The sequence below is a fragment of the Mercenaria mercenaria genome, chromosome 4, assembly GCF_021730395.1.
Source record: "Mercenaria mercenaria strain notata chromosome 4, MADL_Memer_1, whole genome shotgun sequence".
In the NCBI taxonomy this organism is placed as follows: Eukaryota; Metazoa; Mollusca; class Bivalvia; order Venerida; family Veneridae; genus Mercenaria; species Mercenaria mercenaria.
The window spans coordinates 63,834,966-63,860,023 of NC_069364.1; the positions used below are offsets into that span (position 1 = coordinate 63,834,966).

General features: G+C 35.6%; 2 protein-coding genes across 2 annotated transcripts; one reads left to right on the forward strand and one right to left on the reverse strand.

Annotated features, from left to right (window-relative positions):
• Positions 1 to 1,418: 1,418 nt before the first annotated feature.
• Positions 1,419 to 6,687, forward strand: LOC123551947 (uncharacterized). Its single transcript, XM_045341264.2, has 3 exons — positions 1,419 to 1,532; positions 1,842 to 2,013; positions 2,310 to 6,687. Exons 2-3 carry the CDS (start codon positions 1,868 to 1,870, stop codon positions 6,685 to 6,687), a joined length of 4,524 nt encoding a protein of 1,507 aa, XP_045197199.2. The 5' UTR covers positions 1,419 to 1,532; positions 1,842 to 1,867.
• Positions 6,688 to 7,390: 703 nt separating this feature from the next.
• LOC123553427 (uncharacterized) lies at positions 7,391 to 9,411 on the reverse strand. Its single transcript, XM_053542434.1, has 2 exons — positions 9,088 to 9,411; positions 7,391 to 8,462 (listed from the first exon to the last, which is right to left on the reverse strand). The coding sequence occupies exons 1-2, from the start codon at positions 9,359 to 9,361 to the stop codon at positions 7,870 to 7,872; spliced, it is 867 nt and encodes a 288-aa protein (XP_053398409.1). The 5' UTR covers positions 9,362 to 9,411; the 3' UTR covers positions 7,391 to 7,869.
• Between the last annotated feature and the right edge of the window lie 15,647 nt (positions 9,412 to 25,058).

A 25,058-nucleotide genomic window follows, 5' to 3' on the forward strand; every position in this document is an offset into this window, starting at 1 on the left:
CCTAATGATTTTTTGGTCATTTGGTCAAAGGCTAAAGTCACAGGGACTTGAACATGGAAAACGGTTTCCGATCAATAACTTGAGAACCATTTGACCCAGAATCTTCAAACTTTATAGGATGATAGGACTATCAGAGCAGATATGACCCTCTTTTCGGGTCATTTGAGCTAAGGTCAAGGTCACGAGGGTCTGAATATGGAAAACTGTTTCTGACCAGTAACTCGAGAACCACTTCACCCAGAACATTGAAACTTCATAGGATAACCTATATTGATTTTAGGGTCACTTGATCAAAGGCCAAGGTGACAGAAGTTTGAACACGGTTTCCGATCAATAACTTGAGAACCACTTGACCCAGAATAGTGAAATTTCATAGGATGATTGGACATGCCAAGTAGGCTGTCCGTATTGTAGCCAACCATCAGTGTCTCTTTGAGTTTCGCTCCTGTCCTCTATTGACTTCTTACCTATTATAATTATGCATTGGGGGAGTTATGCGCTTTTCTACAAAATCGTTTTCTAGTTTTATGTTAATTTTGATGCATTTTCACTATATGTTCTGTATGGAAAGGAAAAACGATTTTATTTTCGTATAAACATCATTGGCGTAACGAAATCCGCAAAATTGGAAGTGCAAACTGACGTCATTTGCAAAAATCATTAAAAAAATGGCGTCGTTAAAAATTCTTTTAAAATTGGTCACCTAAATTTAAAAAAGAACATCAAATTATAACTTAAACCATTTTTTATGGTTAAGATCAAAACTGAATCGACATGACTGTTCCTTTGGTTGTTCTAATTAGATGTTGAAAAGATCAATATGCTGGCATTTACTAACCAATGATTGTTGAAGAAACCAACCGTAAACTCTTTATGAATGCAAATTTTGTGTGCTTATACCATGGTAGAAACCACATTGAGACTTCTTGCAAATCCATTAATCGCGTTATTTTCAAATATTTTCTAAAAGTTGAACACTCATTTCTTCCGACAGATCTAGTATTATATTTAAAACTTGATACGCAGATAACAGTGACAGATATAACAGAGTTTCAGCATCATAAACTAGTCTCGTAATTGTTTATACTAAAATATTTACTAGATATTGACACGATATCAAATTTTGAGCAGTAAGTTTTTCTAAACAGCACGAAAAAAGATAAAATATAAAAATAAACCTTTCATGTACTTTTAGTATTTAAATATATTCTAACAATGTGACTGACTCTACTTCGTAATTACTTCTACTTTGGAGGGTAGCAATTAGAATAAAATTAGAATAATTATACAATATTTACATTGTTCGAGTATATTTTTCTTTACACGAGTTATTACAATACCAGTAATTATTCTCATTATGTGGAGGTAAAGGATTTTCGTTAAAATGTGACAATGACCCGATATAAGAAAAAAATACTAAAATATGGCGTCAGCAAGTGAAAATTGGATTTTCAGTTCGATTTTTTTTTCGAAATATATGGTAAAAAAAGAGCTTCTGAACACAAATGACAATATCAAGTAAATTGATTCAAGTACGTTTGTATTTTATATCACATTATATCATATTGACTTTCTAACAATTTATGTACACTAATATAAAGTATTTGCATAAAGTTTTAGAGTTAAGGATATTTAACTAATGTTCTCTTCGTTGTTGCTTGATCTTTTCAGTTGTTTTGGATATTTCGGTTGCAAATAGATGAAATAAACAAGATAACATTGCAGGGGAGTCACAGATTTTTAATGAAATTTTCAAAATAATCCACTAAAATTTACATATCTTAATGGTAAGATGTTCAAATAAAATGTTCTGATATTATCTATTTAACTATACTCTAAAGTTGCAGCATCATCGGCAGCAGAGGAAATGAATACGACGACGGTAACGACGACGACGACCGAGTCCAGTGGTACGATAACAATAAAAGTGTGGATAATTTATGCTGTAATATTCCCTATCATTGCTATAGCCGCCATTGCTGCACTTCTAATTCTTTGCCGTTGGCTCTGCAAGTAAGTTTCTAGTATTCTCATTGTCATGTCTACTGTTAGGAAAACCGTTTACATTTTAAAGAAATGGTTTGTCAAAAGTAATTTATGCTATTTGAAAACATTTTGTCCACCACTTTTTAAGACTCATTGCATAAAAGTGAAAGCTTCTTGTGAAAAGATAAAATGTCAAAAAGTATCGTCTTCCTGGCCAAATGGTTTCAAAACGTCAATATAAGATTACTAAACAATATTTTCATAGAGAAATAATTACGAAATTTTATGTCTTCAAAACTCTAGATTCATTTCCCGTCTTGCAGCAAAAGACATGTGTCTGTCTTACCGAAAAGTGAGCCAGAAAAGAGTCACATCATCAATGACCTGAACAACAGCAATGAAGCCACTACTGAACCCTTAGACCATTTTGTTGTTTCACACGAAGCAAGCAAAATATCGAAAAAACCAAAGAAAGCAATTAACCGTTTGGGTAAAAAAGATTCGACGCCATCTGCTGAACGAGAGAGAGAACCAGGTATAGAGAATTTGAACAGAGCACTTGACCTAGCAACTGAAGAACGAGAGAGGACAGATGATAACTTTCATGGCGATGCAGTCAGTGAAAATGCATTTAATCACTTGAAGGAAGAATCGGCACCTAACGAAGGGATTCGACAATTAAAACAACGACATGTAACTACAAACCGTAACAAAAGTTTGATTAATACGTTCAAACCAGAAAATGCATGCGTTTCAAAATCAAAAACATTACAAGACACAAGCAGGATATTGTTGTCAAGAAGAAGACGACGAAAGTGTAAAGAATCAGCAATGAAAAGAAATATGAAACTGATTAAAAGTAAACTAAACAGACCAAAGACCGACACTGATGAAAGCATCGATGAAACGACTGACGGAAGTACATCAACCGTCGTCACAGCTAGTGAAGAGGAGAGTGCGATTGATCCAAGTTTTGTACAAAGTGGAGATGAAGACTGTATAACCGATGACGAAGATTCAGGTACTGATAACTTCACTTCAAGACATTCTAAGAAGCTGAAAAGAGAAACCTTAAATGAAGCAAATGAAAATATGTCAAAATTAAGTATCAGAAATGGTAAAAGCAATCAGGAACCGAATACTGGCGATACGCCAATAGCTGATATAACCAAAAGAAATATAAAGAATGAAAAAGCCAAGGAAACAAATATCCAAAGTAAGTCATCGAAAGATTCCAAGCTTTTTACAGGAAAGGAGAGTATTCCAAAATATCAACTTACTGTGTCAGGAAATGAAGCATCCGAGGCCACATTGACCTCAGAACTCCCACATGACGTAGAGGCTGAGCAGAGAACGAGTACAAGTTCTGAAAACAAGATGAAGAAAAAAGTAACAAAGGCAACACATGAACACGTCCAAAGACAGGGTCCATTAGCAACGTCATCTTTTAAGTCGAATGTGGAAGAGAAAGCCGACGCTTATAAAGGTGAAAAACAAAAACAGACTGGCGACATAAATGCAACAAGACACAGCAGTAAGTTGAATATACACGATTTTTTTCAAGGGGAAACCGGTGTCAGTAATGAAAGTTTTGAACCTAAAGAGAAATCGTATGACAATTATAAGGAGTTTGAGAGGATGGTCATGAAACGTGGAACAGTTAGTTTAAATAGATCAGTTTCATTAAATGAAATGGATTTACATAAAGATGAAACATATTCGAGACGACGGAAAAGGAAATACCAGTCACTACGACAGACGAAGAAGGAGTCGGTGTTTGATGTTTTAAAGACACTTGACAAGACTCCAAAGAAAAGCATATTGAAGAAGTCGAAAAGCTTACATTTAAAGTCCAAAGGTAAAGAAAATTCAGAATCCTTAAGATATGAAGGAGGCACAACAATCTTTACAGATGAAGGAAAAGAAGAAATGAATTTGTCGTATGTACATTTTACAAAAGATATTGACACATGCAAAATAAATATAAATAATGTGTATCCCACTGCTTATGAAGCTTGTACCACCAGTTTAACCTCAAAAGAGAATAAATCTGCAACTTCAAAATCAAATCAAATGAACGAAAATAATGAGAGTAATATTGAAAGCCAGATTAATGCAACAACGATAGAAACCGGGTCTGATTTAGAGCAAAGTCAGCAATGCGGAGATAACAAACCACAAAGAACTGACAAAACAAAATCTAAAGATACAGAGACAATTGCTTTTGCAAGTCTGAATATCCATGAAGATACTAACCACGGGATAAACCATGACAGAATTGGTAATGAAAATGACAGTATTTCTGAAATCGTGTCTTCAAATCTTTTAGCAACTTCTGACGATATCTCTACGCTACAGGACACGGACATATTGGATTTTCCAAAACCTAGTATGGATGGAATTGAAAGCTTCACGCAGTTATTGACACAGACGGATTTAAATGAAAAACAACCAGAGGTAGAGGCAAACAGAAAATGTGATGATTCTTATGTAGTGAACATCATCAAGGAAAATGTTTCTGATAATAGATCGGAATCAAATGACATGATCAGTTTAGAAGTTGGCTCTAATGATAAAAAGGAACAAGAGACTTCCGGGAATCATCATCAGACTGCCCAATACGACGACACGGAAAATATTAAAATGCAAAACTTGTCTGATAAAGTAGAATCTATTAATATACCGGATGACAAAGAAACGAGTATATTTCAAAGTAGATACAAGTATTCTTCGGGAGAAGCTGAAAAGCAATCAAAATTGTCGTTTAATCTTAACCATGATAGCACGAGAACTGCAACAGAACAAAGAACATTTCAATGTAAAGAGAATGAAGCAGACAAGTTAGAGGATGCTCAAATACACGTGTCCGAAAGAGGTTTGTTATTTTCTAAGGACTTTTATACAACCGCGTCCCCGTCACCAACTACGCATGTTATTGATCAAAATGTTGAACAGAGACAAGTTTCAGAACAAAATACACCAGGTGATACTGATGAATCTTCAATGACACCGGTGAAAGCTTATTCAGAGGTGAATATAAAAGATGATGTTACAGTAAAAGTTAACATGAATCAAGGCCAAACACCTATGTTCACACGTACACTGATATTGAATGAACTTCGAGCAAATGATCGCGACGCCATGTCAGATGAGACAACAAGATGCCAAAATGCAGATTTATTGCAAGAAGAATTTACTAAAACCCATTTAACTGATAACAATGTGCCTACATCTTTACTAACAGAATATGCAAATTCAACAGTGTTTAACGATTATAGTCGTCGCATTGATTTGTCAAAAAGAGAAATCGCTAGTACGTTATCGTTAAAAAAAGAACACCGTCACACTCTTTTGGTTCATGATGAACGTTCCAGAACACCAGTTTTGACAGGTGGAGGTTTGAAAATGCCATTGGGTCAGCCCAAACATGCAAGTATACCACATAGTACCGAACGAAATAACTGTAATCCTTTGTTCGACTGCATCGGAGTTGAAACTACACCCAAGGAAACGAAGCGGTCATTCCATTCAACAATCTCGCCTCCACATCTAACAAGGTCACTATCGCCAATCTTGAAAAAAGACGCTAGTGAATCAGCTATGGACAGGCCTATAACTCCACCTTCGAAAACACAGGCAAAAATAAGACAAGGAAATACACACAAAAATAATCTGACATCATTGAATGAACATTCTAAATATCAACGTCCTTTGGCAGGAGATCCACATCAGTTTCGTAATACAGAACTTCAAAAGAAACCATCCATTAACGGTAGTGCGTCTGTTAAAAAGCCAACCCACGCTGGCAAACTAAAACGAGATGTGCTGAGCACACTTAATAAAGACGAACTAAAAGTATCCGAAAGAGCGAATGTTGTGTCAAAAGATGAAACGCGCATAGACGGTAGGTTAGAACAGGAAAACGAGAAAAATGATTCAATAAAAGGACACACGTTCAATTTGAGGAATGGGTCGTTCAAAGGTCGGTCAAAAACACCAGCTGTTGAGATAGAACGTTCACCTAAATACCCTCTGGAGCAAAAACGATCAAAGACACCTTTACCTGTCCCAACGTTTATCAAAAGTAATACGGAAACGTCTCCGAAGAAAATATTAATCGATGAATTGAAACCAAAACATCAAACGCATTACATAGAATCATTTAGTAGGAATTTCCCTAATTTTCCTATTGATAGACGTCAATTTAGAAGTTCTGACCATCAAAGGAGAAAATCTTTAACTTCTTTTAGGAATAAAAGATCAAATACAGTCGTCCTTGGAAAACATGACACAGCTGCAAGCACACTTTTGAACAGACGAATGAAAGAAGACAACACACTGAGCGGAAGTGTTAATTCTAGGAAACCATCTGAAAGAGAACGTCCCAAGTCCGCCATGTCACTGCGTTCAGCACCTCGATCAACCACAATGGAAACAGTTCTAACTATTCCGAGAAATTTTAAAGCAAGAAATGAGAGTAAACAAATGCGAGAAGGAAACAGGTACTTTGACAGTGGTAAAAGCACTTCTGAAAAAGAACATGACCGAACAAACAGGATTCCACAAAGTTACAAGTCACATGTAAAAGCAGATACATTTCTGAATCTCGAACATACCAATAATGGACTTACTGATTCAGACAGTGAGCTAGAAGAATTCTTTGCAAATCCTGAAGCAGAAGTTTTGCAATTAGGCAACTGAAATGATGCAAATAATGATTTGAGCCGTGCCATGAGAAAAACCAACATAGTGGGTTTGCGACCAGCATGGATCCTGACCAGCCTGCGCATCCGCGCAGTCTGGTCAGGATCCGTGCTGTTCGCTAACAGTTTCTCCAATTCCAATAGGCTTTAAAAGCGAACAGCATGGAGCCTGACCAGACTGCGCGGATGCGCAGGCTGGTCTGGATCCATGCTGGTCGCAAACCCACTATGTTGGTTTTCTCATGACACGGCTCATTTTGTTTTCGACATGAGGAAGCCTTATTTGTCGGTTATGATGTATATGTATGCTTTTAGAATATTTCTTATTTATACCAAAATGTATTGTATGTATATGTATTCTATAACATAAGATGACCTTGCGACATACATCGAGAACATACGACTTTAGGTTTGCTTTTTAAATAAAAAGTTTTTATATAACTATTTGTAATAAATAACATTAATTTCGGCAATGAACTGTAGACTATAAAAATTGTTTCATTGTATTGAGAATATGCAAAAAGGATGAATGCCAACCAGTGAAAGCCACATTCCCAAAACGTAGCCTCCACAAAAATAGAGAAAGGAAAAAGGTTTCAATGAGTTCACACACAGATTAAAAGCGGTAGAAAAGATAGAATATTCCAAGTATTTTTAAACTTCTATATAAACATCTTTATAAATGGTTTAAATGTTCGTAGTGAGTTATTACAATACATGTAGAAATACAAACATATATAGTTATAGTACATGATGTATTGTACACGTCAATAACTAAACAATTTAAAACGTTTGAAAATAAAAAGATAACATTTCTATTTTTGTAAAATGCTTTGCTTTTCTCTATTCCTTGTTTGAATGTGAAATTCACTAAATTTCTTGACGTTTCGTTTATCAAACCATATATTGATTACGTTAAACAATTGAAAATAATCATTTTATTCTAAGTTGCAAGTATTTTGCATGGTGGACAAAATAAATTGCTGTTCTACATTTACTGTAGTATTTGTAATTATTTGTAAAACTGTCTATTTCCCAACGTATCCCTCTTTAATCTTTGTTCTCCAAGACTAAAATGTATATTTGATAAATTTGTCCATAATAACTGTTCATATGGTTTCTGGAGAGACTACTAAGTCGGCTTCGTCCGAATAATTATACACATTGATAGATCATTGTGTTAAGTTAATTTTTTTTCGAGATCTCTCTTTATTACTTCAGGAAGTAATCGGTAGATTTCCATATCGGGACCTTCCAGGTGTCCAAGTGCTCGGACTTCCTTCAGGGCTTTGTCTTTCCTATTTCCAGAAACATAGCGATAGCAGAGTCTTAGCGCTTGCATGCAGTTCTTTGCTCTGTCCTCTTCTGCATATTGTTGGTAGTATGACTTATTTTCAAGCAAACAATGGATATCTTTTTCTAAGTATGCGTTACAAGTAGATCTACTTCTGTAAATTTCCTCATCCTGACGTGCAATCTCATGCCTCCGTAAAGCCATTTTAATAATTTTATCATCAGTTTCATGAAGGATAGGATATTCCGTGTTGGCTTCTACCAATTCGTCTAGAGAACATTCAGACGCCATCGCAACACACAAAGTTACCACTTCCTGCAAATCGAGCAGCTCCGAGAGCTTGATGTGTCGGTAAAGTTCCTCTGCGTTCTTGGCATAATTCTTCTTGATAATATTTAACAGCAACTGGATGCATTTTCCTCGTAAAACCTTTACTTGATATTTGTGTGCCAATGGAACTACCCAGTATACTGTAGTTTCTGTAAGAAACACAATAATACAGTTTAAGAGGTCGCTATCGTATAACATATTCCATATTATGATGTATGGAACACTTTATTAACGTTCTTTTTATTTACCCCTATAATTCAAATGGTCGTGTGCTTTAACAAAAACGTAATTTAGTCATAATTTCGTACTCCATATCCTGGCAAAAAAAAAAATCTTCGGCATCATGAGACGATATACAGCCATGTCCACTTAAGGTCAATATCATTGTTATGTAGACCGTTTTATATCTTTTTAATCCCTTGTTATTGAAGGATATTTCGTTGACTCGGTTGATTTAGATATTTCTGACTTTGTAGTTAAGTGGATTCCCGAATCTAAAATTTGTTTCATGTGTTGAAAATTCGTACAGGTACTGTCAGGTTTAATCCTAAAAGTTCTTAAAATTTAGTCAGGGAATTATTTTCTCATAGTTTGTTTCGTTACATTTACATTAAAGGATAAGAATAACGTCTAAAATGAAATTATGTCGAGATCAGATCATCTAAAATTATGGAACACACTTTTGCAAATATTACACTTCCACAAATGATAATCTTTAGTTTAATTTAATGAAAGACATTTAATAATATACCAAACTATTGTATAGTGCCTTACCATTTATGTCTTGCAAGATGTCTGGATAGATACATTTCAAAAATTCCACAAAATGCCCCAGTTTAATTCCAGGCACTTCAACCTCTTTTTTCTTATTCTTTTCAAACAGTTCACTAAACACTGGCGAAGCAATGCTTAAAACAACCCTAGAGGCATACACCTGCTGGTCTTCAACAATAAAAGTTACATCACTATTCTTAGATTTCACTGTAAATTCTTGTAAGTCAACCTTGTCTTCAACATTTACAATATCTACATTTCCGCCTTCTGCCATGATGATTTCACTGGCGTATTAAATTGCCGTGCTGTAACACGTATCCATTTGCTGAGATCAATTTTAGTTACCATGGATATATTGATTTTACATAATAATTCAACAATAATATTGATGAAATCTAAAACAACTCGTTACAGACATGAATTGCACGTACCTGCAAAATAAATAGTCTGTAAAACATGCAAAGTGAATAATCAATTGCTCCAGTTAGCATTATGGGAGCTAGGGATTGTAAACTGCAAATAGGCGTTGATACCAGTGTTAGATAATCATACAAAATCAGGTTTTGTGAGTTTCGGGAAAAGGTACTGCAAATGTATTGCCACATATATAGCATATTCTTACATCATCATTTTGTTACATTTTTTAATTAAGGGGATGTTGTCTTGACCTATGTCAGTGACGTCATCATGATTTCAATTTTTTTAACGATATTTTTCAATTGATATAAATTTCAATCAATATTTTCAAACTGTAAACATGTACTACAAAACTCTTCTTGCGTACAGAACAAATAATTAGAACTATATTGAACATGCAAATACATTTATAGTTACGCGGGTTGAGGCCATTTCCTATTGCAGATAATTGCAATTTTTCATGGTTTTACAATTAAGATTGGACCAATAGCGCGTTACTATGGCTACTAAATAACCTGAAATTTTGTACTGTGAGTAGTTCCAGTTGTTCTAAATAACAAAACCGTAAAAGATTGTCTCTCCTTGGAACTGTGAAATCATTTTATCATATCAAAATCGAAAACTATTTCCGTATAAATTTAGGTTAAATGTCAAATTGCTCACACTTACCAGGTCGTATCATAGGTAAAGATGCCAAATAACAAGGCTAACATACAGTTTGTAATAGAAAAGCAACGAAATCATAATATTTCGAAATAACTTCCATATTTCCAGCTTCGTAACAGACGTGAAAACCATGCAGAGTTTTATCCAACAGGAATACTCGCGTTCTAATAACACAACTACCAGTAAAACAAACCCTACCATTTAGAGGGACCATCCCAATGTCAGTATAATATGACTGAGTGGGATGCCATGTCACGTGTCTACAGCGTGATATTCGAGTGAGGTTGGCATTGTGCTCACTGCAAAAAGTAGACACCGACCAACAGTAGGGTACACTGTTGTGTACATAAAGGGTATGTACAGAAAAATCCAATCAATGTAAGATCAAAGTCATATCTATTTAAAAGAGAAAAAAAAAAGACAGAAAAAACAACATTTTAATGAACTTGCTTGCATGCTATACCTAAACTACTTTGTTTAATTTTTCACCATACATCAAGCTATTCTGATAGATATGTAGCTATCCCCCCAAAAATCTTACGTATTCGTGAGCGTGTCTTAAATATTTTGTAAGCGGGTTTTCACTGTTTTAAGTTCGGGAGCCCCAAGTTCCAGCCAGACCCTAAGTTGTCCCTACCCGGCACGGTTAGTTCTGTAGGGTGTCATTTTTGAGAAAATCTTATTTGGAAAGAATACGGTGCAAGGGGTGAGGCGGAGCGATACGGGTTGGGTCTTATAAGCCTACAACACCCAATCAGTGTAGTTCTAAACTTAAAGGGGTGTGAGAGAAAAAAAAAACTATGAAAAGAGAAGTTGACCAATTAGTGCTGTATCATCCAGATATTGTGCATGTGACCTTCGGCTGCTCGTCACCACCGACATAGGCCAAAGGTATCGCCATATTTGATACAGCAATTAAGTGCGATGCTCAACTACAGGTCAAAGTCTATCACTCATGGAGTTTAACTGGTATTTGTATGAAATCTCTCCAAAAATGGTGTAAAAGGAAAAAAAATCAACTTGATCATTTGGGAAAGTATATTGCTACACAAAACAGCGATGGGATCCAATGACCCGGAAACTATACTGAACTCGTACAAAACATGTTTGACACAATCCTATACAATTCACTCACCCTTTGTGATTTAATCAACACGTTATTCCCATGATTCCCGGGGCGCTGTTTATGTTCAGCTCACTTAGCACGTGATTTTCATGACTACATATTGTTATTGTTAGCGCTAGTGTGGGTTGTCAGAGGTACATGTTAAAATGGTATGTATTTTTTTTTCTTTCTGTACTTTCTTTTCTATTTTCTTTCATTTATTGTCGTTCTTTCTTTTCTCATTTCTTTAGTTAAGTTTATAAATGATTCATTTTGTGTTTTCTTCCAGTTTTCCTGTGATTATCATTCAAGTTGTGATAAACGCAAGAAATTGATTTTTGAGAAATGGCGAACACCATTGTTTTCTTTGTGCTAATAGAGAATATTCATAGTTTTGATGGATTTTACTTGGAGTGAAAAGACAAATTGAGCCGCGCCATGAGAAAATCAACATAGTGGCTTCGCGACCAGCATGGATCCAGACCAGCCTGCGCATCCGCGCAGTCTGGTCAGAATCCATGCTGTTTGCTAACAGTTTCTCTAATTCCAATAGTCTTTGAAAGCGAACAGCATGGATCCAGACGAGACTGCACGGTTGCGCAGGCTGGTCTGGATCCATGCTGGTCGCAAAAGCTCTATGTTGGTTTTCTGATGGCGCGGCTCAAATTGTTGAAGAGATGTTTTATACACACAGGACGATGCCATCATTATGCCCAACTTGGATAGATGTGATAGAATTATCGCCTGTAGCAGTACATGTTGCTATTGCCTGAAATGAAGGTTGCCATGGAAACAGTCAAATGTAATTTAATAGTAAGTGTTTTTTTAGGGAACATGTTTAAGTCAATTTTTTTACCGTGCCAACACCTGGCATCCATGAAAAAATGTGCTAAGGGGAGCGCATATATTGGCTTTCAGACTTCCGGTCTCCCACGAAGATACAAAATTAATCTGAAAATATTGACTTAAAGTTTTATTCTTTCCTGTTACTCTTGTCCCTTTAGGTTACACCCGTGTTTTAAAGCCACGTAATACGGTGTTCCGTGGCAATAGGCAATTAACTCAAAATTAGTTTAAATTAGGGTCACTAGTAAGGTTATACTTACCTTGCAAATGAAAACGATGAGTGTTTGTTGGAAGTTAAATTTAGCAAAGGTTCTGAGTCTATCTATTGATTGTCTAAGAATCATAAATTTTTAAGTGTTATTACCAAGAAATAAATGTTTTAAAATTGCCTTGATAGCTATAATTGCGAGCGAGACATTTACGTTTAACAAACGCATGTTATTATTATTTTTTTGCAGTTTTCCAGATGGAAAATGGAAATAAGATCGAAGACCTAACAAACAGAACATTGACGAAGATGTTTGCAGATTTGGAGCATATTAGGCGTGTATGTTATTCTACATATCATTTGTGTATGTTATTTTCCTTTTTAGCTCGACTATTCAAAGAATAAGTAGAGCTATCCTACTCACCACGGCGTCACAGGTGGCAGTAACGTACCTAGGATACAGTATGGATCCATGAGCCATATGCACTTAAATTTACTACAATTATAATGTTTTCTTAGGAAAAAAATGACAAAAAGCCATTTTGAAAAAAATTTGCTCCTGTGACAATGAGCCATGAGAAAGGTGATCAAGAACAGTTTGACATGTGCATTGCTTCCAGGTCCGTATTTTTTTTTCAAAACAATATTTCCTTATCAATTGTTGGCCGCCTTTTCGGCAAAAGATTAATCTTTCAGAAAAACCTTACTTCAAAACCCAGTTCCAAACCGTTTACGCATCACAAGCGAGCAACGGCATACGAAACGATAGTGATTTCTCCACCCGAATAAATCCCACACATTTTTCGCATCGAAGTCTCCCCCCTAAAACACATCAAGCTCACAGTGCGAGTTTAAAATAACGATATAACCGTTCATAACAGACTAAACACAAACTGACATGACCGAAAACTAGGTTCAACCCTACTTTGTTACTTACAAATTCGCTATTTAACATTTTCACTTTCGGAAATTACCTTCGCCTGCCATGATTGCCGTTGACAAGACGGTGGTTGTAAAGAACGTTTTCATTGGCGGAGACAGTTTACGTATTTCAAACGTAGCGATAAAATCCAAAGAGTACCCGAATATAAACAAGCAGCGATGGCTCACGAGGATTATTTACCAAATTCAAATAAATAACAACTGGTAAGTAATTAAGTAGAATTGAACCTTATTTTCAGTCTTGTAAGCCTATATTTAGCCTATTCTGACTGCTTGCAGTGCTAATTTTAACTGACATGGTGTACTTGATTTGTTTTACGGGGGAGACTTCGGTGCGAAAAATGTGTGGGATTTATTCGGGTGGAGAAATCGCTATCGTTTCGTATGCCGTTGCTCGCTTGTGATGCGTAAACGGTTTGGAACTGGGTTTTGAAGTAAGGTTTTTCTGAAAGATTAATCTTTTGCCGAAAAGGCGGCCAACCATTGATAAGGAAATATTGTTTTGAAAAAAAAATACGGACCTGGAAGCAGTGCACATGTCAAACTGTTCTTGATCACCTTTCTCATGGCTCATTGTCACAGGAGCAAAATTTTTTTCAAAATGGCTTTTTGTCATTTTTTTCCTAAGAAAACATTATAATTGTAGTAAATTTAAGTGCATATGGCTCATGGATCCATACTGTATCCTAGGTACGTTACTGCCACCTGTGCACGGCGTCGGCGTCGACGTCACACCTTGATTAAGTTTTTCGTACCAGTCGACATTTTGACAAAATCTTTTGAGATAACGCTTTGAAACTTTCAACAGTTATGTACCATCACTATACATGTCCAGTTTTAGGCAAGCGTACATAACTCCATCAAGGATTTTAGCTGAATTATGGCCTCCTTCGACTTGGCTCTGTCAACTACCTTTGGCTGAATTATGACCCTTTTGTACTTGGAAACTTCCTACAAGTCTACGTCAGTTTTGTCAAAACTATTTGACACGTGGCTTTTAAACTTTGAACTCTTGCTTATCATCATGATTTCTATCTGTAGGCAAGAGTACCTAACTCTGTCAACTATTTTGGCTGAATTATGGCTCTTTTTGAGCTTGCAAATTGGTTCAGTTTTCGTACAAGTCAACGTTTTCTCAAAACTATTTGACACGTGGCTTTTAAACTTTGAACACTTGTTTATCGTTATGATCTCCATCTGTAGGCAAGAGTACATAACTCTGTTTTTTTTTGTTCTGAATTATGGTCCTTTTTGGACTTGGAAATCAGTTACATTTTTCATACCAGTCCATATTTTGCCTAACCTGTTTGTCATATGGCTTCGAAACTTTGGCCACTTATTTACTATCGTATATATTCTACATATGTATGCAAGATTAGATAACTAGAACAACAAGGACTTCAGCTCAGTTATGGCCCTTTTTTGACATAGAAATTAGCTAAGTTTCGCATATCCATATTTTGTCCAAACTTTTTTTTTTTGATATATGGCTTTGAAACTTTGAACACTTGCTTACATACGATCAGACATTGCCATATAGTGCAAGGCTTATCCAGATCCACAAATACAGGTGAATTGTTTGCCTTATCCATTTGTCTTTTTTTTTCTGCAAATTTGGTAATATTTTGGCACCATACTTCCATTAATTCTTCGAATATTCGAGCGCGCTGTCAACAGACAGCTCGTGTTTGTTTAAAGGCAACCTAAAGATATATGTTTGTTTCTGTTTTATACATGTCTTTCTGTATTTTATACTTGATGACCAAGGAAATTTACATTTACATCAGGATAGTTCAGTAACTTGTCTGTTTACATTTACATAATGGTAGTTTAGTAACTTGTCTGTTTACAATTACATAATGATAGTTCAGTAACTTGTCTGTTTACATTTACATAATGGTAGTTCAGTAACATAATGGTAGTTCAGTAACTTGTCTGTTTACATTTACATAATGGTAGTTCAGTAACTTGTCTGTTTACATTTACATAAGGGTAGTTCAGTAACTTGTCTGTCATTTTTGTCATGGAAAACCTTTGATTTTGAGTCATTTTATCATACAAGTGATGTTGCCACGGACATTGCTTTAAGGTCTTGGCAATTTTATTGATAAGCGAGATAATTACATTTATCAAAATCATGTTTTTTATATTTTTTATTTATTTTATTTTCATTTTAGGTTGTGTCTCATTGGCAATGATCAAAACCAAACAATGATATATAGAAGTCGTAGGTCGACAAGTTTTCAGATTTGGAGCATATCGGGTGTGTGTGTGTGTGTGTGTGTGTTTTCTTTTCCCTTTTTTGTCATGAACACTAATAGTAACATTTGTTTGTGTTCTACACACGCCAGTATACATTTTAGCTCAACTTTACGAAGAATAGTGAGAGCTATTCTACTCATCCTGACGTCGGCGCCACACCTTATGTTAATGATCATATCTCAGTAACTATTGCATGTATTTGGCCGAAGCGTACTTAAATAAGCAAGTTAGACAACTCTCGGTTGAATTTGATACATATTATGGCTCATTTTTAGCTCGACTATACGAAGTATGGAGAGCTATCCTACTCGACCCTTCGTCAGTGTCGGTGTCCTTTCGCGTCCGCACTTTGGTTAAAGTTTTGATGCAATTTCAATTTATCTCTGTAATTACTTGATGGATTTGTTTCAAACTTAAATAGTTATTCCTCATCATCACCCACATCATATGGCACATGGGTCATAACTCTCACACCAATCTTTCATGAATTATCCCCTCTTTTTACTTAGAATTTCAGGTTAAAGTTTTGACGCACTTTCACTCTATCTCAGTTTTTACTAAATGGATTTGATTCAAACTTAAAATAGTTGCTCCACCTTATCACCCACATCACTTGACACAAGGTCCATAACTCTTGTACCAATATTTCATAAATTATGCCCTCTTTTACTTAGAATTTCAGGTTAAAGTTTTCATGCACTTTTACTTATATCTCAGTTATTACTAAATGGATTTGATTCAAACTTGAAACAGGTATTCAACATCATCACTCACGTCATATAACACAAGGACCATAACTCTTGTACCAATATCTCAGGAATTATCCCCCCTTTTACTTAGAATTTCAGGTTAAAGTCTTGATGTATCTTCACTCTATCTCAGTTATTACTAAATGGATTTGATTCAAACTTAAAATAGTTATTCAACATCATCACTTACATCATATGACACAAAGTCCGCAATTCTTTCACCAATATTTCATGAATTATCCCCCCTTTTTACTTAGAATTTCAGGTTTAAGTTTTGATGCACTTTCACTCTATCTCAGTTATTACTAAATGGATTTGATTCAGACTTGAAATAGTTGTTCCACCTTATCACCCACATCATATTACACAAGGCCCATAACTCTGTTTTGTTAAATAGGGAATTTGTTGGTGCTAATTGTTCTTGCTCTGGGATCTTCGTCTTGCGTTCCGTTACATGCACATTAGCAATACATGTATATTATCCCTTTACACAATTATTAGAATAGGTTAAATATTGCAGTGAATTTAAATAACTTTACTTGTCCCATCAATTTTAGATGGCTGCAAAGACATAGCATGAAATATGCAGACGACAGACATAAGGTGCAGACGACATCTGGGTAAACGCGCGATATTGTTCTGTTTTATTTCTGCTATTTTTTTTTCTACCAGAATGTTTGGCTACCTTGAGAAGAATTAAGTCGCAGACGGATAAGGAGATGCAGATCAAACAGGATGTGCGTTTCTCTTTATCAGGAACAGGTATATATATTGCTACTTGTATTTTCCTCTATCTTATATTATCAACTTTTATATACATTTTTTTTCTGCAGATTTTTTCCAAAATGGTGGGTGATGTTGACTACAAGCACGTGTGAAGATATCACGTTGTAGATATAACAATACTTTAGTGGATGGTGCAGCTATATATATGGTGCTTGATATTGACTACAAACACGTTCATTGATGTCATGTTGTAGTTTTCACAATGGTAAAGTTGATGGTGCAGCTGTGGTGGCTGATGTTGACTTCAAAAGCACGTGCAAGGATGTCATATTGTAGATCCCACACTCAACAGGTTAACCATGGAAACGTACCTCTACATCTAGACAATGAAATAAATGAACGGCCAACTTTCAGATGTACAATTTTAAAGTATACAACAGAACATATAGGGTGTGTATGTTTACTTTTTGTTTCTTGTGTAAATGATATGTTTTTTCCTGTTTTATACATGCATTTTGCATCTATACACGGTTTACCATGAAAACATATCTACGCAATGGAATAATGACGGACGTTCAGATGTACAAAGTTATACAGTAGATTATGCAGCATATTGGGGCAACACTTTGATAGTTGTTTCACTTTTAACACATGCCTCTCTGTATCTATACACAGGGTTACCATGGCTATTGACCTCTTCATCTGGGCAATGATAAAGACTGATGATTGACGTCCAAGTCTACACACGGCAGTGAGAGAAATCATGCAACAGATCACGCGGTAAACGTTTGGATTTAGATAGTCTAAGCCTTGCTGGGATCTGTAAATGAATTCATGCAAAATTTTAATTTAAACTAAAAATATAAATAATAAGTCTACCTGGTTTCTTTATACTGTGTGTTTGGTGTTTGCTGTTTTGTCAGGGATTTGTTTACAGTGGCTACCTGGTGGTGTTTGTGTGTCTGTGGTGTTGCGGTGTTTGTTGTGGTGTTTTTGGTGGTTTTATGGTGGTGTTTGTGTGTCTACGGTGGTGTTTGTTGCGATGTTTTAATGTTTGTTGGTGCGTTTGTGGTGGTGGTTGTGGTTTCTTCAATGTGGTCTTCTCGGTCTTATACGATATGGTTTGTGTTTTTTTTCTAAAAGGGTGTTTGTTGGTGCGATTTTTTGTCTTTTTTGGTTCTTTGTCTTTCGTTCCGTTACAATGTATTTTCTTTTGCCATTAGCAATATATTATTACTAGATTTATTCCTGTACACAGTTATTAGAATAAGTTGAATATTACGGTGCGTTTTAATGATTATACATGTCCTATCAATTTCAGATAGCTGTAAAGACATACCATGATATATGCAGACTAGAGATTAAAACGTGCAGACGACATCTTGGTAAATGTGTGCCATATTGTTCTATTTTATTATTGCTTTTTTTTGTATCGCTATTTTTTGTTCTGCCAGAATGTTTGGGTACTTGGAGAATTAAGTCGCAGACGGATATAGAGATGCAGATCAAACAGGATGTGCGCTTCTCTTTATCATGGACAGGTATGTATATTGGCACTTATATTGTCATCTTTCATGTGCATTTCTCTGCAGAGTTTTCAAAAACTGGTTGATGTTGACTGCCACATAACAATGGATGAGTTGATAATGAAGCTATGGTGCATGGATGTCATAATGGTTTCGTGGACCGTGCAGCTATGTTAATTGATGTTGACTATGCAAGCATGTTCAAGGATGTCATGTTGATTTCACAATGGTTTAGTGGATGGTGAAGTTTGGTCCTTTTTCTCGGGCACAATGAGGTAAGTAATTTATCTGTAAAATTAGTGGCTTTACATTTGGCGTGCAGTTTTCTATTAAATTATGCCCATTCAGTTTAATTTAATTTTACTACAAATTTGGTATTTTCTGGTTATTGCATAAGCCTACATCAATTGTTTTATTTCTTTTTTTTTTATTTTGAGCCCATTATTATTAATTGTTAAATAATGACTACCAGTTTTCAGTCAGCAATGCATAACTTTAAACCTTTACAAAGCAAAGGTCGATTTTTCCGTCCGGAGAGAGTAGGAAAGCACATACAGTTTCAGGCTTTGGTGAAAATAGAAGTCGATGTATCGGACAAGAAACTCAAAACTATGTGATGAGAAACTGTCCGACGAGGATCCCCAACTATCTAGCGAGAAATAGTTTACTGGACCATACACGTAAGGACTTGCTTATAATTTTAACGCAATTTAAATACAAGTCGGTAATTCAGTTTAGTTACACTATGAAGTGTCATGGATTTCCAAGATTGGTGTAGTTTTAGGTTAAGAAAATCTTATTGGACTTTCTGCAGTGATGTGGTCTAAATAAGGCAAGTGTTTGCTACTATATCAGCCTGAGACGAGGTTCGAATCCACGATCGTCTGAGTGCGAGTTTGAGACCCGTGTTTTACATACACGAAATTTTATTTTCGGTCAGTAAAGAATAAGCAGGAATTAAAGTGTCTTTTCATTTGTAAAGAAAGTTGAAATACAATAGGGTTATTATAACAGTAGATTGATCTGGGACGCAGTATTCGGCTCGAGTGGATTTTGCCAGATCGGATCTCACGAGGCGCGCAAGCGCCGAGTGTGATCCGACCTTGCAAAATCCACGAGAGCCGAATACTAAGTCCCAGATCTAGCTACTGTTATAATGACCCTTTTATTATATACCTTTACCATTTTGATTCTTGTTTTGTTCTTGAACGACATCTTCAATGTTTATATCGATATTAAATGGAACTTAGTGAAGTTTTTATGTGCGCTATTTATAGAAATGTGTCGGGTCATGCATATTTATGAAAATAGTCCGGCAGCATACAATACGGAAGGTACAATACGGAATTTAAGAGGTACAATACGGAATTTTTGTCTGTCTGTTCATATTTAATTGTGAAATACAAGCCGATTTTTTACAGAATTTATATAGGTATATAATAAAAGAAGTACTTAGCTTTCCATAAGTGGCTTTGTTGTATGGAAGAACTGGTAAGAACCCCAGGAAAAACAAGATGGTAACTTATTTCATTGTATTAACAGGAAGAATTTTTAGTATATGGAGCTACAGTTGCCTTAGGACTACCTTGTTGGTACTGTTTAGATTCCGATGTACCCTATCGATGCCGGTCATCAGAGGTGTGCTGGACCCCTTATGTCAACTATTTTCAACACGGTATGCTACTAAATAATTTACTTAAAAATGCTATTTACGCGGTGCGAGTTAGAGCCAGAATTTGTATTACAATGAATGGTTTCTGACGTAGACGCGTGATTGTTGGAATGGTTAAGGAACTTAATGCAATTTTCTTGAGCACATTGACTTATCTGAAACAGTGTGAAATGTGACAGGCACTTCAAAGCTGCTGTTCTGGTTCTGTGACATAACACATGTACTGAGAGATTTGTGTAGTTATGCAACATCTATTGGTAGTTATTTAAATTTCTAGCAGACGACACCAGTGGCGGAAGTAATGCCTATATAAAACTTCGAAAAAATGTTCGAATATACATTTGTAATTGTCGCCATTATGTACACTGATTCTGGCTTGTATAACATACAGGCAAATTTGTACCTGGTGTTTGTTTCGGAAATACAAATACCAACGAGTGAATCACCTAGCAACTAATGAATCGACTGACTCACAAGATTAGCTGGATTAAAAATTGCCTTAGTATCATATACTGCCATTTCTAACATTGCAATAAAAAATAACAGATGTAGGATTATTATTCTATTATTTGTTAGATTTGTATTAGTTCTGCAGCGGAAATTTTGCGCGACTTTATGCTCGTGAACGTACGACTGTGTACTAGTATTTCTTGATGCTATACAAATCTAATGTTTTTATTACATACGCATCCTACACAAATATATATATAAATGTTTTAACATGAGTGAAAATGAAAATATTATCGCTAAAAACATTTTAAACACGACGATATAAAATGGAAAAGTATTGACGTTTTATGTTTCATTGTAACTTAACAGATTTTATAACTGAATATGTAATAAATATTTTTTTCAGCACTGTACGATGGACAAGAGAGAGTGGTTTTAGTGGAATTCAAGTCTTGATGGACATATCGTCTGTATTTGCACTGTCGTATTGATAGTAGAGCACTTTTCCACGCCCCATGCAGAATATCCTTGATCGCCGGCCAGACGAAGACTTTATTAAGGTAAAGAATAATATTTCGTCATACTTCATAGTTATTTTACCTGCTTGGTATGCAGATATTAAAAGAAAGTTCCATAAGCATGTTACTGCGGCAAACAATTTTTCTGTCATGTATGTATTATATGAATTAGATTGATACATAAAATCTTAATACAATGTTCTCACCAAGGCTGGCCTAAGTGTTTATAATGGAAGATCATTTGACCCCAGTTAGAGAGGAGTTTGGCCTTGGTATCTGATGAGGTGCGGAAACCAGCTCGCAAATTATGAAAATAAAAGGGATATCAGTAACTTCTTTCTATGAATCTATGTAAATGAATTCTGTTTTGACTAAATATAGTTTAATATTTCTGAAATTCAGACCGTGGATTGTGATGCGACGTAAATTGTTACATATGTCTTATGGTGTCTATTAGCGTCTGTCTGTACGTCCTTCAGTCACTTTTTTTATATTCCTAGTAGACAAGGTTTGAGATCGTCTGAAAATTCTGAATGTCGTTATGTTGTTCCATACAACAGTGCAAAACATTCAATGATAGAAGTTTCTGTACTATTGGTCCAATACTTTGGAATGAATTGCCGTTAGAACTACACAAAAGTAAATCACTTGACACAGGAAAAAAAATCTTAAGACACTGTATATCAGAGATTTCGCGGCATTGTTTTAATTTTTTTGATATCTGTTTATTATGCGAAAACAGCAGGTGATAGTTCTTAATTTTTTTTTGTAAAAGGCTTTACATTTCAACATTTATATTTCCGAGGTTTGTTTAATTAAACGCACTTGTTAGTAAGGCTCTATGGGCAAGGTAGTGTGTAGTATTTCTTTCTTAAATAGTATATGATGGCACCATTAACCGGGGGTTTGAACCTCTATATGCAGCTTGCCTGGGCGTACCATGTGATGCTTTAAGCACTGGTATTCGCAATAGGGGTAAAATGACCTCAAGGGGAGGGGCGCGGTTTTCACTGTTTGTTACAATAAGGCTGTTATTTGCTCCACTATTCGGATAATAGGGGGGCTATTCTACTCGCCCCGGCGTTGGCGTTGGGGTCGGCGTTACCCTTCTTGGTTGAAGTTTTTCGGCAACCTTTGTTATCCCCCGACGAAAGTCGGAGGGATATAGTTTTGGCGTTGTCCGTCCGTCCGTCCGTCTTTCCGTCCGTCCGTCCGTCCGTCCTTCCGTCTTTCCGTCCGTCCGTCCGTCCGTCCGGAGCCATATCTAGGAAATGGTTGGGAATATTTATTTAAAATTTCATATACATGTTCACCTCTATGAGTTCTTGCGGCCCGTCGAGTTTCAGTCAGATTGCCCAAGTAACACCAGAGTTATGGCCCTTAGAAGTTTCTAGTGTTAACTATATAGGGTACTATAAATATGGCAATTTCTGCATCATAACTTTTGATATATTTGACCTACAACTATGAAACTTAATCAGAATTTAGATCACCATAATGTGGTTGTTTACACACAATTTTAGTCGGATTTATTTGTAAATTAAAGAGTTATTGCCCTTTAATTGTATAAAAATCCACATATTTGTACATAACAAACTTACCATTTGGTAGAATTTCATTAAATTTCTTTCATTCTTTTCCATGAACATTTATTGTAAACATGTGAAGTTGTTTACCCATACCTGGTCATCCCCTTACCTTGATCACACACCTCCCCCCTATCCCCCGACCCCCCCCCCCCCCCAAAAAAAAATAAAAAAATTTTTTTAGATTTTTTTCAAACAAACTTCATATACATGTTCACCACTATGAGGTTATGGGGCCCATCAAGTTTCAGACAGATTGCCCAAGTAACACCAGAGTTATGGCCCTTAGAAGTTTCTAGTGTTAACTAATATCTAGGGTACTGTAGATCTATAGATATGGCAATTTCTGCATCATAACTTTTGATATATTTGACCTAGAACTATGAAACTTTAACAGAATTTAGAGCACTATAATGTGGTTGTGCACAGACAATTTTGTACGGATTTCTTTTGTAATTTCAGAGTTAGTGGCCTTAATTGTCTAAAAATCCACATATTTGTACATAACAAACTTACCATTTGGCAGAATTTCAGTAAATTTCTTTCATTCTTTTCTGTGAACATTCATTATAAACATGTGAAGTTGCGCACCCACACCTGGTCACCCACTTGCCTTGGTCACACCCCCTCCCCCTCCCAACCCCACTCCGCCCCCCCCGTCCCAAATTTTTTTTTTTTCATTTCTTATTTTAGATTTTTTTCAAACCTTCATTATAAACATGTGAAGTTGCACACCCACACCTGGTCACCCACTTGCCTTGGTCACACCCCCTCCCCCTCCCAACCCCCCTTCCCCCCCAAAAAAAATTTTTTTTTTTTCATTTCTTATTTTAGATTTTTTTCAAACCTTCCAAGCTGTACCATTCCCCCACCTCACTTCTCCACCCAGTCATGCCCACCACTGATCATGCATCCTCTGTCCCCCCCCCCCCCACCAACTTCACCCTTTTACCCTTTTTTTTTTTTTTTTTTTTTTTCATTTTTAATTTTCAATCAATATTTATAATCAACATGTGAAATTTTGTTTCCTCTCCCGTTCCCCTGCACCCCCACCCCATAAAAAATAAATATATACATATATCTATATAATTATACATATATATATATTTCCATTCCTTTTTTTTTTTTTTTTTTTAAATGTTCAAACCTTCAACATGTTAAGTTGTGACTGTACAAACCTTGCCCTCAGCCATGTTCAAGATATCTTACCTGTGTTCTCTTAAGGACATCTGTTCTTTTAAGTTCAAATGTACATGTTAAACAGCAACACCTGGTGCCAAACCACTCAAAGACAATATTTCGTTCCAGTTAAACTTCAAGCTCACATTTCAATTAACTGCATTTAATTTTAAAAGCTAAGCTTATTACAGTAAGCATATCCCATTCAAAATAAATTCTTTAGTCAGGATCAAAGTATCATACATTTATTATGTACTCTTTAATTAAACATTTGTTTTCTGTTAACTTGATTTTGACTAATGAAATTATTTGCTTCTTATTAACATCCTTAACTTTTTGCCGGATATATCTTTTTGCCATTCCTCACCACAAACCCGTTCGGCGGGGGATACCAATTCATCGAATTTGCTTGTTTTTCTGTCATATCTTTGTTACTATTGCTTATATCTTACTGCAACTTCACATGAACATTGTCCAGTATACAAACAATGTATGTATAGGGGCTGAGCCCATTATACCGAAGGTCAAGGTCACCAAGCTGTTATACTTAGGTTATTTGTAAGGTTAAAAATTTTCGGCAACCTTTGTTTTTCTGTCTTATCTTTGTTAATATTGCTTATATCTTACTGTAACTTCACTTAAACATTGTCCAGCATACAAACAAAGTATATGCAGGCAGGGGCTGGGCCTATTATACCCAAGGTCAAGGTCACAAAGTTGTTATACTTGGAATTATTTTCATGTTAAATTTTTTCGAAAGCTTTGTTAATTGACATATCTTTGGTACTTTAAAAGATAATTACTTGACATTAAAAATATTTGTTTATAATTTATAATCATCATCTGCATATGTGGTTACAAACCTCATAACTCTAATTATATTTTTGACAGAATAATGTCCCTTTTGTACTTAAACTTTCTTTGCCATCTTCGCTTTCTGGATATTACTTTAATGCAGTATAAGATAAAGACTTGAAACTTAAAATGTTTCTTTGTCATCATCATCTGCATGTGTGGTAATAATTCCCGTAACTCTTATTTGTAGTTTTGACCAAATTATGCCCCTTTTATACTTAATTTTTTTAACAAACTTCGTTTTCTGGACATAACTTTGGTACT